At 36.0% G+C, this 15,098-nt stretch overlaps 1 protein-coding gene across 5 annotated transcripts in view; it reads left to right on the forward strand.

Moving 5' to 3' along the window:
• Positions 1-15,098, forward strand: part of SLC39A10 (solute carrier family 39 member 10) — a 104,709-nt gene that overhangs the window by 77,050 nt on the left and 12,561 nt on the right. For all 5 annotated transcript variants that reach the window (XM_077956153.1, XM_015131726.3, XM_028830411.2 and 2 more), the window contains 3 exon segments: positions 3,726-3,846; positions 6,606-6,974; positions 8,240-8,320. In XM_077956153.1, the coding sequence (XP_077812279.1) occupies positions 3,726-3,846; positions 6,606-6,974; positions 8,240-8,320 (571 nt within the window).

Here is a 15,098-nt window from a genome sequence, read left to right on the forward strand (position 1 = left end):
AGTCTCATTTTCAGTTATTTTGTGTTACATCATACCTAATTGACTTAAATAGGATGGCAAAAGGTATTTTCCAATTATGTTTATTATAAAAATGCAAAATTATGTAAAGAGAAGCAAGTTTCGTCAGTCTTCTTAGGCAATATTTTTAATCATAAGTGACTTTTATTGTAGTATTTTTTAATGAAAATGTTTTCACACAATACATTTCTTTATCAGAAGTGCCTCACCAATGATGGTACTGGAGGTAAGAGGTCAGATTAAGGGGGCTTTGTAGGAAGAAAATAAAATGAAATGATGGAAATGGTGACTCTTTTCAAGAATGATGCACCGCTTTGGAGATGATGCTTGATGCTTGGTTGAACTGTTGCTTAAATACTCTTGATTGTGATGCAGCTGTCTGTTTCACCTCACATTTATGAGAATAAGACAAATATCTAAGAAGAATTATCCTCCAAGAAAGTAAATTCAAGGCTGCTACCATTCACTATGATTTATAATCCTCCCTATTCTCTTCAGTTCACATCTGCCTTTTAAAGCTGTGTCCTGAATACATCTCACTAACATGTTTATGATACTAACACTGATCATCTTCAGTGTATTCTGTTTAAGTAAAGCTTTCCACAAAAAAAAAGAATTGGAAACTTCGTTTTGTTAGTTAATTCCAGGTATCTTTTTTGGGATGGTCAAGATCTTAAAGATGTGCAGTCTACTCTTAAGATACAATTTTATGCTATTTTTGTTTGTTTTGTTTGCATATGTATGTGTTTTGTATATATTCCTTTCATGATTTGGAACAGATCTCTGAACTGCGATTCATGGGAGTGATTCTGGTTTACATAAAACTTACTTGTGTGACTATGACTCATTCCTCATGATTTCCAGTAGTTATCTAAATCATGAGAAAGAAATCTTACTTCTCATCTGTGTTTTCATATCTTATTTCAAATTGTATATTTTAGTTATATTTAGTCAGGACATCATCACATTGGTTTGCCTCCAAGGGAGAGGTGATTAAGATAGTGAGCCTAGAAAAGAAGAATGATAAAAGGAAATGGGAAAGTTCAACTTAGAGAAAAGTAAAAGAGAGCTAACAGTATTTAGATTTGAAGGGGCTTGTGGAAGGTGAAGTAATTAATTCTGATGGACAAGTAGAGAATAAAATATGGTGGGAGGGATGCCAACGCAGAAGGTGCTGGAGGGAAACAAGAGTTGGCTAGGTAGATAACTGCAAAATAATTTGAAAGAGGTAGTGGGACTTGAATGAGGGTCATGGCAGAAGAAATGGGAGGGGGGTGGAAAAGATGATTAAGGGAATTATTTAGATGAGAGAATCAAGAAGACTTCCTAGTTGATTAGATGTAAGACATATAAGTATTTAAAAGTTCATCACTACAATAAATTAGGTATTGCAAAGTTTGTAAAGAAGTTTTAGAATTGCCAATTGAGCATCTCTAATGTGACAATCTAAGATCTGAAATGCTCCAGTGAGCATTCCCTTTGACCGTCACGTCGGTACTCAAGTTTCAGATTTTGGAACATTTCAGATATCAGATAAATAAGTTTTTTGTTTTTTATAATTTGATCTTTTTTATCTCATTTTGAACCTAAAGTTACCAGTACTTATACATTTGTTTTTGCAAAGAAAACTGATATAAGAATAAAGTCACCAAACCATGACAGCTTTTTTGTAAATTTGAATTTGTAGGAAGTAAAACACTGGAAGGAACACCTTGGATATAGGGAGTGTACTCTAAATATTCAATAGTATGTAATTCTCAACTATATCAGAGAAGGGAATCTGGCCCGATAAATCAGGGCATCTGCTTTATGGTACATAGGACAATAAGTAACCTAAGATGAAAAGGTTATGGCATTCTTTTGAAGAAAGGGAATTAGTGATATTTGAGTAGAATAGATATTTGACAGTCTGTACAGAATAATCAACTGTTTCAGCTTTCAAACCACAAGTTAAATAATACACTAGATGTTGACTTGTTTCAGCAAATTGGGGGCCTTGAGGGTAATGATTTGCAAGCTTCTAAGAAAGTGGACAATCAGAACTAAAGCAATTAAACAAAATCTCAGCTTGTGTTTTCATTTTATTTAATTTCTATATCCTTCTCATTGATTTTTGTACTATTGTTGGCTCCTCCTTCCTTTTTTTTCCCTTAACTCATGGTTGCCATTTTTTTTCTTCGCTTTAGGACTTGTCCATATCATTATTTTCCTGTGAATGTCTTAACTTTTCCCAGTTTCTATTGGCTTAGTGGCTTCCATTAACCATTACTTCTCTTATTCTCTGTACCAGGATTCAAATGGGGAATTCTGCTCTACTTGCCATTTGCTAGAGTCATTAACACTATCACATTAAAATTCGGCAGCCCACTGGATTAGGATGAGTAGGGCTGGAAAGTCCAAGAATACTTCATTCCCTGTCTGCACCTTAGTGCTTCTCCACATGGCTTCTCTTCCTAGGAGAGACCAGTCTTCTGCATAGGATAGTGGCTGGCTTCCCTGAGCAAAAGCAAAAGCTTCCAGATCTCTATAAAGCTAGTTCTGGATGTGACACAGCGTCATTTCTCCTGCATTCTGTTGATCAAAACAAGTCAAAAGGCTAGCCAGAATTCCAGGGCAGGGGGGTAGATTCCAGGTCCTCATGGGTGGAGCAGAATGCTCCTACAGGGAGGGAGGAAATTGATAGTGGCCATCTTTGAGATTACCTCATGCTCTACTAGCCATGCAAGCTTACTTATGCAGCAGTTAGAAGACTTAAACATCTGAAACATAGTTAATAGCCTATAAACAAAACCAACAAGAAGAAAATGCCATGCCAGTCAATAAGCATCTCCCAGAGAAAACTTTTATTTCAACACTGCTCTAGAGTAATTATTTGCTTTCTTAAATTAACATACATTAGAAGCAGAAATTTAAGTTGAAAGAGTTGTTAGTGGTAGTTACATTGATAAACGAAGAAAGCAGTAAAAGCCAGACTGTGAAGACATACGATAAGAAAAATGTAAACCTAAACAATGAAGTACAATAATTAGTATTTGTAACTAATTAAGGACAGATTAAATTGTGTTCTCCATCTAATTCCAAGGTGGTAAGAAAGGATGCTTGTCTTTACTATAAGACTAGTAAGAGTCGCTTACTGTGATAGATCCTTTCATACATCACCTCATTTAATCCTCATAAGAATGTTATTTTTATTTTTACAGATGAATATTCTTATATTCAGTAAATTTAACAAACTTGCCCAAGTGTCAGATGGAAACTATAAACTTTAAGATGCTCACTCAAATTTGACTCTCTTCTTTATGTCACATTCAGGGAAATATAGATTGCATTAAATATGAACGAAATTCAAACGAATAAGCTTTAGTTTTTTGGAACTTTCTGTTACCTTACACTTTTGGATAAGAGAGATTTTGCACATATTATACACATTTCATTTGTTGCATCTAATAATTCAGTACTGTGTGTGCTCTCTTAACTTCAAAGGAGATGAATGGAACCTCTTAGTTGAATGTTTAAAAAAATACAAATTTAGTTGGATTTTTCGTCTGTGGATTGCTTTACTCCCAGAAAATTTTTTTCACTCCCCTTTAAAATAATTTACATACAAAGTTAACACCATTTTTACCTTTAGGTGTTAATGAGTCAATACTGTTGCTAATTGTGTCCTCGCATTTTATACTAATATCAGATACTTTTTTTTTTTTTAGGGAAAACAGAAATGGTTTATGAAACAGAACACAGAAGAATCAGCTATTGGAAGAAAACTTTCAGATCACAAGTTAAACAATACACCAGATTCTGACTGGCTTCAACTCAAGCCTCTTGCCGGTAGACAGCAATTCTGACTCAAGACAAACTTTTTTCTTTTTCTTTTTTCATTCAAATTTACATTTAATTTCTATTTACATTCATTCAATCTAAAATTAAATAATACAGTAAACTAAATACAAGATGAAAAGCAGAAAAGGTGTTACCCTCATAGCACTCCTAAAAAGGCGGATGAATAATTTATTTACCGATAGATGCAAAGCCAACTTGGGATAGGAGAAACAATAGTTTTAAGAGCAAACACATAGATGAACCCATCTTTCAGATGTTATTCTAGATAATCCACTGAGATAATACTTGTGCTATAATGATAAGAATTACACAAGAAAAAGTACTGTATTAATCAGCAACAGACCACAGGTTATGTGTAACAAAGATTTTTGAGATGGAGTCTCGCTCTGTCGCCCAGGATGGAGTGCAGTGGCGCCATCTCGGCTCACTGCAAGCTCTGCCTCCCAGGTTCACCCATTCTCCTGCCTCAGCCTCCTGAGTAGCTGGGAGTACAGGCGCCCACCACCACACCTGGCTATTGTTTTTTTTGTTTTTTTTTTTTTGTATTTTTAGTAGCGACGGGGTTTCACCGTGTTAGCCAGGGTGGTCTTGATCTCCTGACCTCGCAATCCACTCGCCTCAGCCTCCCAGAGTGCTGGGATTACAGGAGTGAGCCACCGCGCCCAGCCGACAAATACTTTTATGATAGTTTGTCTAGCTTGCTAGTGTCTCCTCCTGTGAAAAAAGGTAGATGTTTGGACATTGATGTTTTTGAGAAATTAACCATTTTCGAAACCTCAAAATCTGTTCTTCATCAATTCAACATTTCTTAGGGAATAATCTTAGATCTAGCCCTTTTAAGCTAGGAGCCATATGATTAAATATTCCAAATAGGTCCTATATTAAATATGTGATCCAAGGCTCAGAATATTAATACTATCTAAGATACATCTTGTTTATAATCATTACCTGTGGTAAAGAATGTTGAATTTATGGAGTATCATAGATGCATTCTCTACCCCTCCCCCTCAAATTATCTTCTGTCTCAAAAAATAGTATGGAAAAATCCCTCTTGAAGGATTCAAATTAGTTAAAACCATAGAAGGGGAAAAACAACAAAATTTTCCTAAAAATCTGTTTCAAGTTCAGTATTTAATACTTTACATTAATAATCACTGCTGGTTTATAAATCCCAATTTAGTTATTCTGTAATGCTACAAACCTTATAATCAAATTAGTAAACTTCAATGATTATATTTTAATTAAAAAACAGCATGTGTAAAATAAAAATGTATCCTATAATAACTGATTTTAAAGAAAATAATCAAGTGATGAAAAAAGCACTTAATCTCTTTCATATACTTACCTGGTTTAATCATAAAGAACTCTCTTAGAAACTCAAGACTAGTGGCTGGGTGCAGTGGCTCACGCGTGTAATCCCAGCACTTTGGGAGGCCGAGGTGGGTGGATGAAGAGGTTGGGAGTTCAAGACCAGTCTGACCAATATGGTGAAACTCTGTCTCTACTAAAAATACAAAAATTAGCTGGGTGTGGTGGTATGCACCTGTAGTCCCAGTTACTCAGATGGCTGAGGCAGGAGAATCGCTTGAACCTGGGAGGCAGAGGTTGCAGTGAGCCAAGATCGTGCCATTGCACTCCAGCCTGGGTGACGAAAGAAACTCAAGACTAGTAATATCGACATCATCTTTTAAACTAGGATTGAATTTTTACAAATAAATATAAATAAGCAATATTGCATAAGTGTGTGCTTTCTATGACACTAATGTGACACTTGACATGTTTTCACAGTCATAGTAAGGATATCCATTTATGAAATACAAGTTCTCAATAAACTTTCCACAGCATGGGAAATAAATTTCACTTAATAAATGGGAAGTCAGAAAAATTGATGTATTTGTGTGGCTGGCAGGCATGCAATTAATGCTTTTTATGCAGAAAAGTTAGAGTGTTTGCCACTATTGCTGGCAGTACTAATTATGAAAACAGTTTAACTGGGGTGGTTATACCAGCCGGTCACAGTGTGCATGTTACTAGTAAATAGGACTGAGGAGGAATATTTTGGTAAATTTCACTGGAATTTGGTCAGGCAGTCAACACTACAGTTAGTAAATACATTTGAAAACAAGTGCCAGAGTATTACAAGCCATTTACTGTCTGAAAGAATGCCTGTACATACCAGCATAGCTTTTTGGGTTTTGGCTTTTCAGACATCACAAATTGTCAGAGAACAAGGATCTGCACTTTAAGTACAATTCTGCTCTTTATCATTATTGTAGCTTCTAATTTACCAGCTACAGTTAATAAAGTTCTCAGTAGGCTGCTGCAATAAGGGAGGAGGGGTCTAGAGGGAGTGATTTTTTTTTAAAAGACGCTTTCAATCCAAAGATGAACTTTTATCGAACTTATATCTTCATGCTTTCCAATTTTTCTCCTCACTTTGCCTGCTTTTGATTTCAGTTCGCTCCCACTGACCTCATCTGGAGCATCTTTTGAATCTCCCGCCAAACCAGTTTCTTCTTTGTGTGTGTTTGTTTTGTTTTGTTTTGCTTATTTTTTTACTGGACTCCAGAAATCATTTTTCTATTAGAATGGCTTCTAAATAATTTTAGGGAAATATATTTATTTAAGATTTCTAAAAGACATTCATTTAAGAAATGTTCATTGCACTGCTATTTTGTCTAGGTTTAAATTAGCAAATATCCATGCATTTAAATGTTGATAAAGCATATCCTTTGCTGTAAATACAGGAACTGATGACTCAGTTGTTTCTGAAGATCGACTGAATGAAACTGAACTGACAGATTTAGAAGGCCAACAAGAATCCCCTCCTAAAAATTACCTTTGTATAGAAGAGGAGAAAATCATAGACCATTCTCACAGTGATGGATTACATACCATTCATGAGCATGATCTCCATGCTGCTGCACATAACCACCACGGCGAGAACAAAACTGTACTGAGGAAGCATAATCACCAGTGGCACCACAAGCATTCTCATCATTCCCATGGTCCCTGTCATTCTGGATCCGATCTGAAAGAAACAGGAATAGCTAATATAGCCTGGATGGTGATCATGGGGGACGGCATCCACAACTTCAGTGATGGGCTCGCAATTGGTAAGTGGACTGGAAACCACTGTCTGTTCTAATCTTATGGATTATAATATGTATGATTAAATTTGGCTGGAGCTTAACAAATATACTGTTATGTATCACTCTGGTAAGTTGATTTTCCCAAAGGCTACAGTTTTGTGTTCAGTTGTTACATTTGGAGGTGTGAGGGTATAATTTAGTGGGGTTTTTTTGAACATGTAAACAAATGTCTGTAGTATATTTGTTTAATAACTTGATTTCTCAAAGTACAGTTACCATATTGAAAAAGCTGCTTAACATTATATTTTCAAATGCATTTACATGTCCCTGAAAGAGAACAGTTTAATTTCAATCTTAGGTTTAATAAATTTTCCGTATCTTTGAAAAGGCAAAAAAAAAAAAAAAAATTTTACAACATTGAAAATCCATTGTACTAAATTCAAATATATTAGTATCTTGCTAAAGTAAACTGATATTACCAGTTAAAGAGAACATTAAGTGTGATCAATACATTATTTTCTTTGAGATCCAGACTCTGTTAGCACCCAGAAGTAAGCTTTGGTTTCTTTCAGAAAGCAGAGACAATGTTTTTGAATTTACAGTAACTGTTTTTTTTTGTTTTGTTTTTGTTTTTTTAATAGAGACAGAGTCTAGCTATGCTTCCCAGGCTGGTCTTGAACTCCTGACCTCAAGCAGTCCTTCTGCCTCAGCCTCCCAAAGTGCTAGGATTACAGGCATGAGCCACCATGTTCAGCCTATAGTAGCTGTTAATACTAAAGAATAAATAATTCTGCTTGTAGACCTAAATGCATTTATACGTCTGACCTCAGTCCTCAACACTACCAGACAAGTAATACTTTGTGCCATTTATTTTCTAGGTCTAGAAAAGTTTTGATAAGGATATTAGCCATTTAAATCCTTATAAAGATCAATGTGAGAGAGCAAGTACAATCTTAGACTTATAAGACTTAAAGTTGACCATCAAACTACTACTTTGAAGCTCGGAAAATTGTTACTATCCCTGAGATATTAGTGAGTTGGAAGGCTACAAAAATAGAGAATTAAATTCAATATGGAATATTGCTTTTATTGAATAGCTATTTCTCTAGTTGTCACATACCTATTATACCCCACTATATGTTCAAAAACTATAGTGTGTAAGATAAGTGAGTCGCTCATATATTAAGAAATTAATTTAGATAGGCAAAGGAAACTGCATCTGTCATTAATGAAAATGTGAAGAGTTAAGATCAGCAAAGCTCACTTGTTTTTTTTCTTATCTTCCTCAGGTGCAGCTTTCAGTGCTGGATTGACGGGAGGAATCAGTACTTCTATAGCTGTCTTCTGTCATGAACTGCCACATGAATTAGGTAATATAACCTTAAAAATTTTACCAGATTTCATCAAATGTAAGACTTCCTTAATTGAAATTGCATTCAAATTTCAGAGATGTTCAAGCATAAAAAATGGCTGATGGCAACTATAGTGTCACTAATTGTAAGATATTTCATGATGTTAAAATATGAAAAATATGCTTCTTAAGATTGATGAAATGTTCATTTCTGTGTGGTTTCCTTTGCATTCAGTAACATAGTTATGCTATTATAATGAACGTTATAGATTATGACTGGTTCACTAAGTATAACTTTTAAAAAGAAATATTTCTTAATTTAAATGCCACATTTTGCCGTTAATCTACTTTTATTTCATATACCATGTAGACTATATTTTTAAAAGAATCAGGGTAAAGTTTGCAATTACATAATTGAAAGTTTTCCTAGATGTACCTAAGGCAGTCTTTCTTCATAAATAATGGAAAGTTATTATTGATGTTCAAAAAAGTTACCTGGATGGTTATTAAAGATAGGGTTGCGTTCTTAACTCTGTTACTAACCAGCACTGAGGTTTTAGAGTAATCATTTATTTCCAAAGCTCTTATCTATGAAGTAAGAAGGTTGGATGATTTCTGTTTTCATTTTATATATTTTAATATTATAATCTTAATACCCAAAAATCTAGTATGTGTTTCTTACGTGATTTTGGTAGGATGGAGCTGAATACTCAAAAAGTAATCTTTGAAAACCTGTATTTTTATTTTTTCATTTTAAAAAATGTTTTCTTCTTTATCGATACACTTTCAACTATAGTAATCATATATATTATGTTGGACTTGATTCTTTTTTTTTCCGAATGCATTTCCCATTTGCCCTTAGAAATGAACGCTAGAAATGAGCTGCACTTTTTTTTTTTTCTACAAGAGAAATGGGTTACATTCTGCTCACTTTGATTCCCTCTCCTTATACATCCCCTATGTTTCTTACCTTATGTTACTTCTTACTATGTTTTAAAACTCTCCATCCCAATTACGATGAGTTAATTTAATATATGGCTTCTGCCCAGTACTCAGAAATGTGCTTTCACCACATTTTATGTATTTAGCACCTACTATTGGACACAGCACGTGGCCTTTAATTTCCTCCTGTCACAGATAGTAAGTAGTGCATTGAACATCTCTAGACTTGGTACCTGTCGACTCCTCTGAGATATATACTCAGAAACAGAATTGACAGGTCTAGGGTATGCATGCTAAAGCAGTATGATTTCCAAACAGCGATACCTGAAAGTTCTTGTTGCCACAACCCTCCCAACACTTGGCATTAACTCACTTTCTTTTTTTTTTTTTTCTTTGAGACAGAATCTTGCTCTGCTGCCCAAGCTGGAGTGCGGTGGCATGATCTCAACTCACTTCAGCCACTGTCCCCCGGGTTCGAGTGATTCTCATGCCTCAGCCTCCCAAGTAGCTGGGACTACAGGCGTGTGCCACCACACCTGGCTCATTTTTTTTTTTTTTTGAGACAGAGTTTTGCTCTTGTTGCCCAGGATGGAGTACAATGGTGTGATCTTGGCTCACCCCAACCTCCACCTCCCGGGTTCAAGCAATTTTCCTGTCTCAGCCTCCCGAGTAGCTGGGATTATAGGCTTGTGCCACCATGCCTGGCTAATTTTGTATTTTTAGTAGAGACAGGGTTTCTCCATGTTGGTCAGGCTGGTCTCGAACTCCCAACCTCGGGTGATCTGCCTGCCTCGGCCTCCCAGAGTCCTGGAATTACAGGCATGAGCCACTGTGCCCAGCTATAATTTTTGTATTTTTAGTAGAGACAGGGTTTCACCATGTTGGCCAGGCTGGTTTTGAACTCCTGACCTCAAGTGATCTGCCTGCCTCAGCCTCCCAAGGTGCTGAGTTTACAGGTGTGAGCCACTGCACCTGGCCTTAACTTTCTCTGTTTTACCAAGGTAATGGATGTAAACCATTTCTTTTTTATTTTAGTTGGTATTTATTGGTTTACCAATTTAGTTTCTCTCCACATGCAGTAGTGCTTTGGGTTTTCCTCTTTTATAAATTAGAAAACAGTAGCTTAAGATGTAAATAGTCATTCACATGCAAAATATCTGAGGGAAATGGAGATGGCATTAATTTGAAAGAAAAAAATACTAATGTCACCTTTTGAATATGCAAGGGATTTGTTCATGTGTTTTCTAATTTAATTTTTCTGAAAACTCACCTGGCTATAAAATGTCTGTCATTTGTGCGTAATTGTCTTGATTTGTAGTATTTGCTTATTTTTAATATAATTTACCATATGATTTTCTTGAAAAATCAGTAACTTCTTACATAAAGCAGTAAAAATATATTAGTGCATACTTGGTGCTGATTCCTTGGGGCTTGATTCTGCATGGTTTCATTTACCTTGCCAACTTCAGACACATAATCTTATCTCTTGTTCATGCCCATTATCCTTTATCCAGACCAAGTCATCACTGTCTTTGTGGTGTTTTGCTTAGACAGTTTCCATAGTCTTTGTATCTCGGGTTTTATTCTGTTGTAGTATATCATTGCCAGATATATCTGTTTAAATGTGATGTTTTCATATAATTAAAGTCTTTCAGTAACTTTCCTGACATATAAAATAGAGCTGGACTTTATTAGTCACATTTTTTTTCCTCCTGTAACAGGGTCTCCCTCTGTTGCCTAGGCTGCAGTGCAGTGGCGTGATCACGGCTCAATGCAGCCTTGACCTCCTGGGCTCAAATGATCCTCCTACCTCAGCGTCCTGAGTAGTTGGGACTACAGGCAAGCACCACCATGCCCAGCTAATTTTTGTATTTTTGATAGATAGGGTGTTGTCATGTTGCCCAAGCTGGTCTTGAACTCCTGGGCTCAAGTGATCCACCTCCCTCAACCTCCTAAAGTGCTGGAATTACAGGTGTGAGCCACCATGCCCAGCTATGAGTCACGCTTTCAATGACCTTCACTTCTCTCTACCTACCTTTTTGGTGTTACCTGCAGTACATCCTGTTACATGTTTTTCATTTCAACTAAACGCAATTCACCAAATGTGTAGTGTGGGTGCCTGAATCTGTTTCTTTGTTTATACCATTCTCCTACATGGCTGGCTCAAATACTTCTGTTCCTAGTTTATCATGTTAAGAACTTTCAACTTCATTACTGTCTTTTACCTCATGCCTTGGATTACTGTTTCCTCTAAATTTTTTTGTTTGCTTTCTCGGGGTCCTTCGCCCATTTTCTTGTTAGATGCCCAATTTCTTAAACTGTAGTTTTTTAATGCATAGATACTATGTCTTATACTCTTCTCTATCACATACTGCTGTTAGTCTATCACATACTGCTTTTAGTCTAACTCCACAAATCAAGGCTATCAGTTTTTATATATGAGTAACATGTTGCCTCATATTTAATCTTTCACTTAAAAAAACCACTATTTTTAGTAATAGACTTGGATAATCATGCATATACCTCCATAATGTACTAGAAAAGCCTCTAACTTTCCTTCCTGTTCATCTACCCACTACCCGATGAATGGCGTGTCAGGCTACCTCAAGTTTAAATGTGGTTTTGTCAAATTGCCCTAACCTTGAAGTATTCACTCAGACACAGAATTGAGAACAAGTTGGAGATTAAGGATGGTGACCTTCTTACCACTTCTTTTTCTGTCTGCAATTTCTCATTGAAGGCGTGACACACAAGGGCTGATAACCACGTGTAGGACAAATGCATTATATACATTAATGGCTAGGTAAACCCTTGATACTCAATGCAGAGCTCTGGTAAAAAACTGGAGCGGAGAACTCTGCTTGGGCCAGGACCCCCTAGTGAGTCATTCAGACCTCAGATGTCTACCTGTTTTATCCCAGAAATCAGAGGTTGAGATGTTGCTACTGCTGTGAGAGGAAATGTCAAGCCAGAGTATACTGAATTTTGCCAGAGGGAAACGAGTAGGCTTTCAGAAAAATGTGCATTTTTCCTAATGTTAAATTGACATAAACTGTACCATACTCTAGCTGGATAGGCTACTAGGGAAGAAACAGTGTAAAGAAATGGCCCAGCTTCTTCTTCTGGAGGTGACAGAAAGGCCTCTGGTCCTTGTATCTATCAACAAGTTAAGAAGTGGTCTAGGGACCATAAATAAAGGAAGTAAGAATATGATTGTGGAGCCTAGTTTTTGTCTTAAGGCACAGCAAAGGGCACTTTTGTACAATAGGACCAGGTCAGTGTTCCTACTCTGACCAGATCATCTGCTCTTAGTCGGAGAGAAACAAGATGTGGAGAAGGGCATACACGGTTCTTCCTCAGAACTCCCAAGCACAGGGAAAGTCATTCCTCTGTGGGTTGAGTTAGAAGCACGGCAGATAGAGCCAGGGAGAAGTCCACTCCCCACTTTCTAGGTTAAGATGTTGAAAAGGCAGTATAGTATGTCACATTTCAGGATAATCTATTTGATCTAAAACCTAATTTTACCCTGTTACATTTTTTATTATGAATTCTTAAAACGATTCTGAGATTTCCATACTGATCTCAGACCCTTGGAGGAAAAACATGTTTTCAAATTACATTGCAATACACTGGAGACTGACCCTCAGTTGGTCAGTAATTCCAAGTTCTAGTGTTCTATTTCTGAGCAGATTGCTGTTTCTCCAGTGGTATATTCACTGAGACACATAATTGAAAATGAGTTGTTTTGGAGATTAATGATGGTTACCTTCTTACCACTTACCCCTTTTTCTCTCTGCAGTTTCTGCACGTGTGTTTTGTAGTTGTGTTTAGAAATGTGATATGTAAAAACATATCCCTAGAACCATAGAATAACATATAGTTCAGGGAGTTTGACGCTAAGAGACATGAAGAAATTGAAAGCATTTGAGGAAATAGCAAACTCACATCTCATTTTGTGTTTGCTCTCTGGTGTGGTAATGGGTTAAATTGCCTGAATTATTAAGTCATTACTCTGTTTTCTGTGTTTGCCAAACTTATGTAGCTGAATTTAAGTTACAATACTACTTTGTCTTATCTCTTCACTTTTTTCCACCTTCCTTCAATAAGGAACTGTATAAGCATTTGAAGAATAATTTACATAAAAGCCTGTAGTAGGAGGAGGCCATCTATAGGGGATATAATATTGGGGACCATCGGGGGCAGGAGGAAGACAGCCGCTTCCAGGTTTGAGCTTAGGACGGATCAACCACTTGGGTGTCGTCTGTACTCTCAGAACAGCCCCCCGGGTCTTGGAGTCCACGAGGGTTTCACAAACTCCTGCCTGAATTCTGAGACTCCACAGAGAGGCTTTTGACTGTGGATAGATACAGAATTCTTCTTGTGGATGTTGGGATATGAGTGGGTCACCTTCCATTTTGACATCTTGGTCTGTCACAATTTCCCAAACATTCTTCTTGATGTTGAGTAATGTGTTTCAACTTCAAGGAAATAACATTTTAATAAATAAATATAGCCATGGGGCAAGGGTTAGAAAACTTAGCTGTTGGGTACTGGGTACTATTGTGTAGTATACCAGGGTGATCATTCAATCATACCCCCACACCTCAGCATCACATAATATACCTCTAACAATCCTGTACATGTACCTCATGCTTCTAAAATGAAAGTTGAACAAGAAAAAATATGTAGCCATATTACTAAGACTCAATTAAGAGAGGTTATAGTGTTGTACATTTTTCCTTTCCTCTCAAATTAAGGATTACATAGAAATTTAAAATGAGATTTTCATAATGTGTTAAACTGTCCGTGGGAAATTGAACATTCATTGTATACATTTATGTAGAATTTTAACATGTATACAACTATTATTTAAGACAAGAATAAAGAACCTTAAAATATACACATGTTTTTAAAAATCCTCAATAGTGGATGTTAACAGATGTTAACATCTATAGCATTGGATCTCATTAGTTTAACAGCTTTGGCAGGCACACCTCATTCATTGTGCTAATGATATCCTTTGTCAGCAGGAAGGAAAGAATATTGATTTATCAAAAGATGAATAGATTTGCATGTTTAGTATAAATCTCTGCTGTGAGGATTCCTTTGACTTAGTTTTAAAATGTTTATACAGGTTCTTAATGAGAAGGGAAATGAGGAAAAAGGGAAAAACATGCTGATACCTTTGAGAATTTATAACTTGAGATAAGACTACAACCAAGATAGATTTGAAAATAAAATAATTCACTTGATACAAAGATAATTATACAAAAATCATTTGTATTGCTATATACTAGCAATCAACAGTTGAAAATTAAAATATTATAATAGTATCAAAAATGTGTAATATTTAGCTTAACTCTAACAATATGTGTAGACCTACAAATCATCAATAAAAGAAACCAAAGGAGACTTCAATGAAGAGCTATACCAGGTTCAGGGACCAGAAGACTATTGTTAAGATGTTAATTTTTTCCTATAGACACAGTGAATGCTCAGTAAAAAAATCCAGCAGGCTTTTTTGCAGAGATGAACAAGCTTTTTAAAAATTTTATATGGAAAGGGGAAGGAACTTAAATAGCCGTAGAATTTTGGAAAAGGGCAACCAAGTTGATTTAAGATTTACTATAAAGCCACGGTAATCAAAACAGTTGGAATTGGTGAAAGAGTAGACACATCAATCAGTGGAACAAAGCAAAGAGTCCTCATATATATGGCAATTTATTTTCAACAGAAATACAAAGAAAATTCCATGTTGAAAGGATGGGATAGTATTTTCAACAAATGGCACTGTAACAATTGGACATCTACGTGCAATTAAAAAAAAAAGGAAGAAAGAAAAATACCTTTGACCC

Source organism: Macaca mulatta, chromosome 12, assembly GCF_049350105.2.
Source record: "Macaca mulatta isolate MMU2019108-1 chromosome 12, T2T-MMU8v2.0, whole genome shotgun sequence".
In the NCBI taxonomy this organism is placed as follows: Eukaryota; Metazoa; Chordata; class Mammalia; order Primates; family Cercopithecidae; genus Macaca; species Macaca mulatta.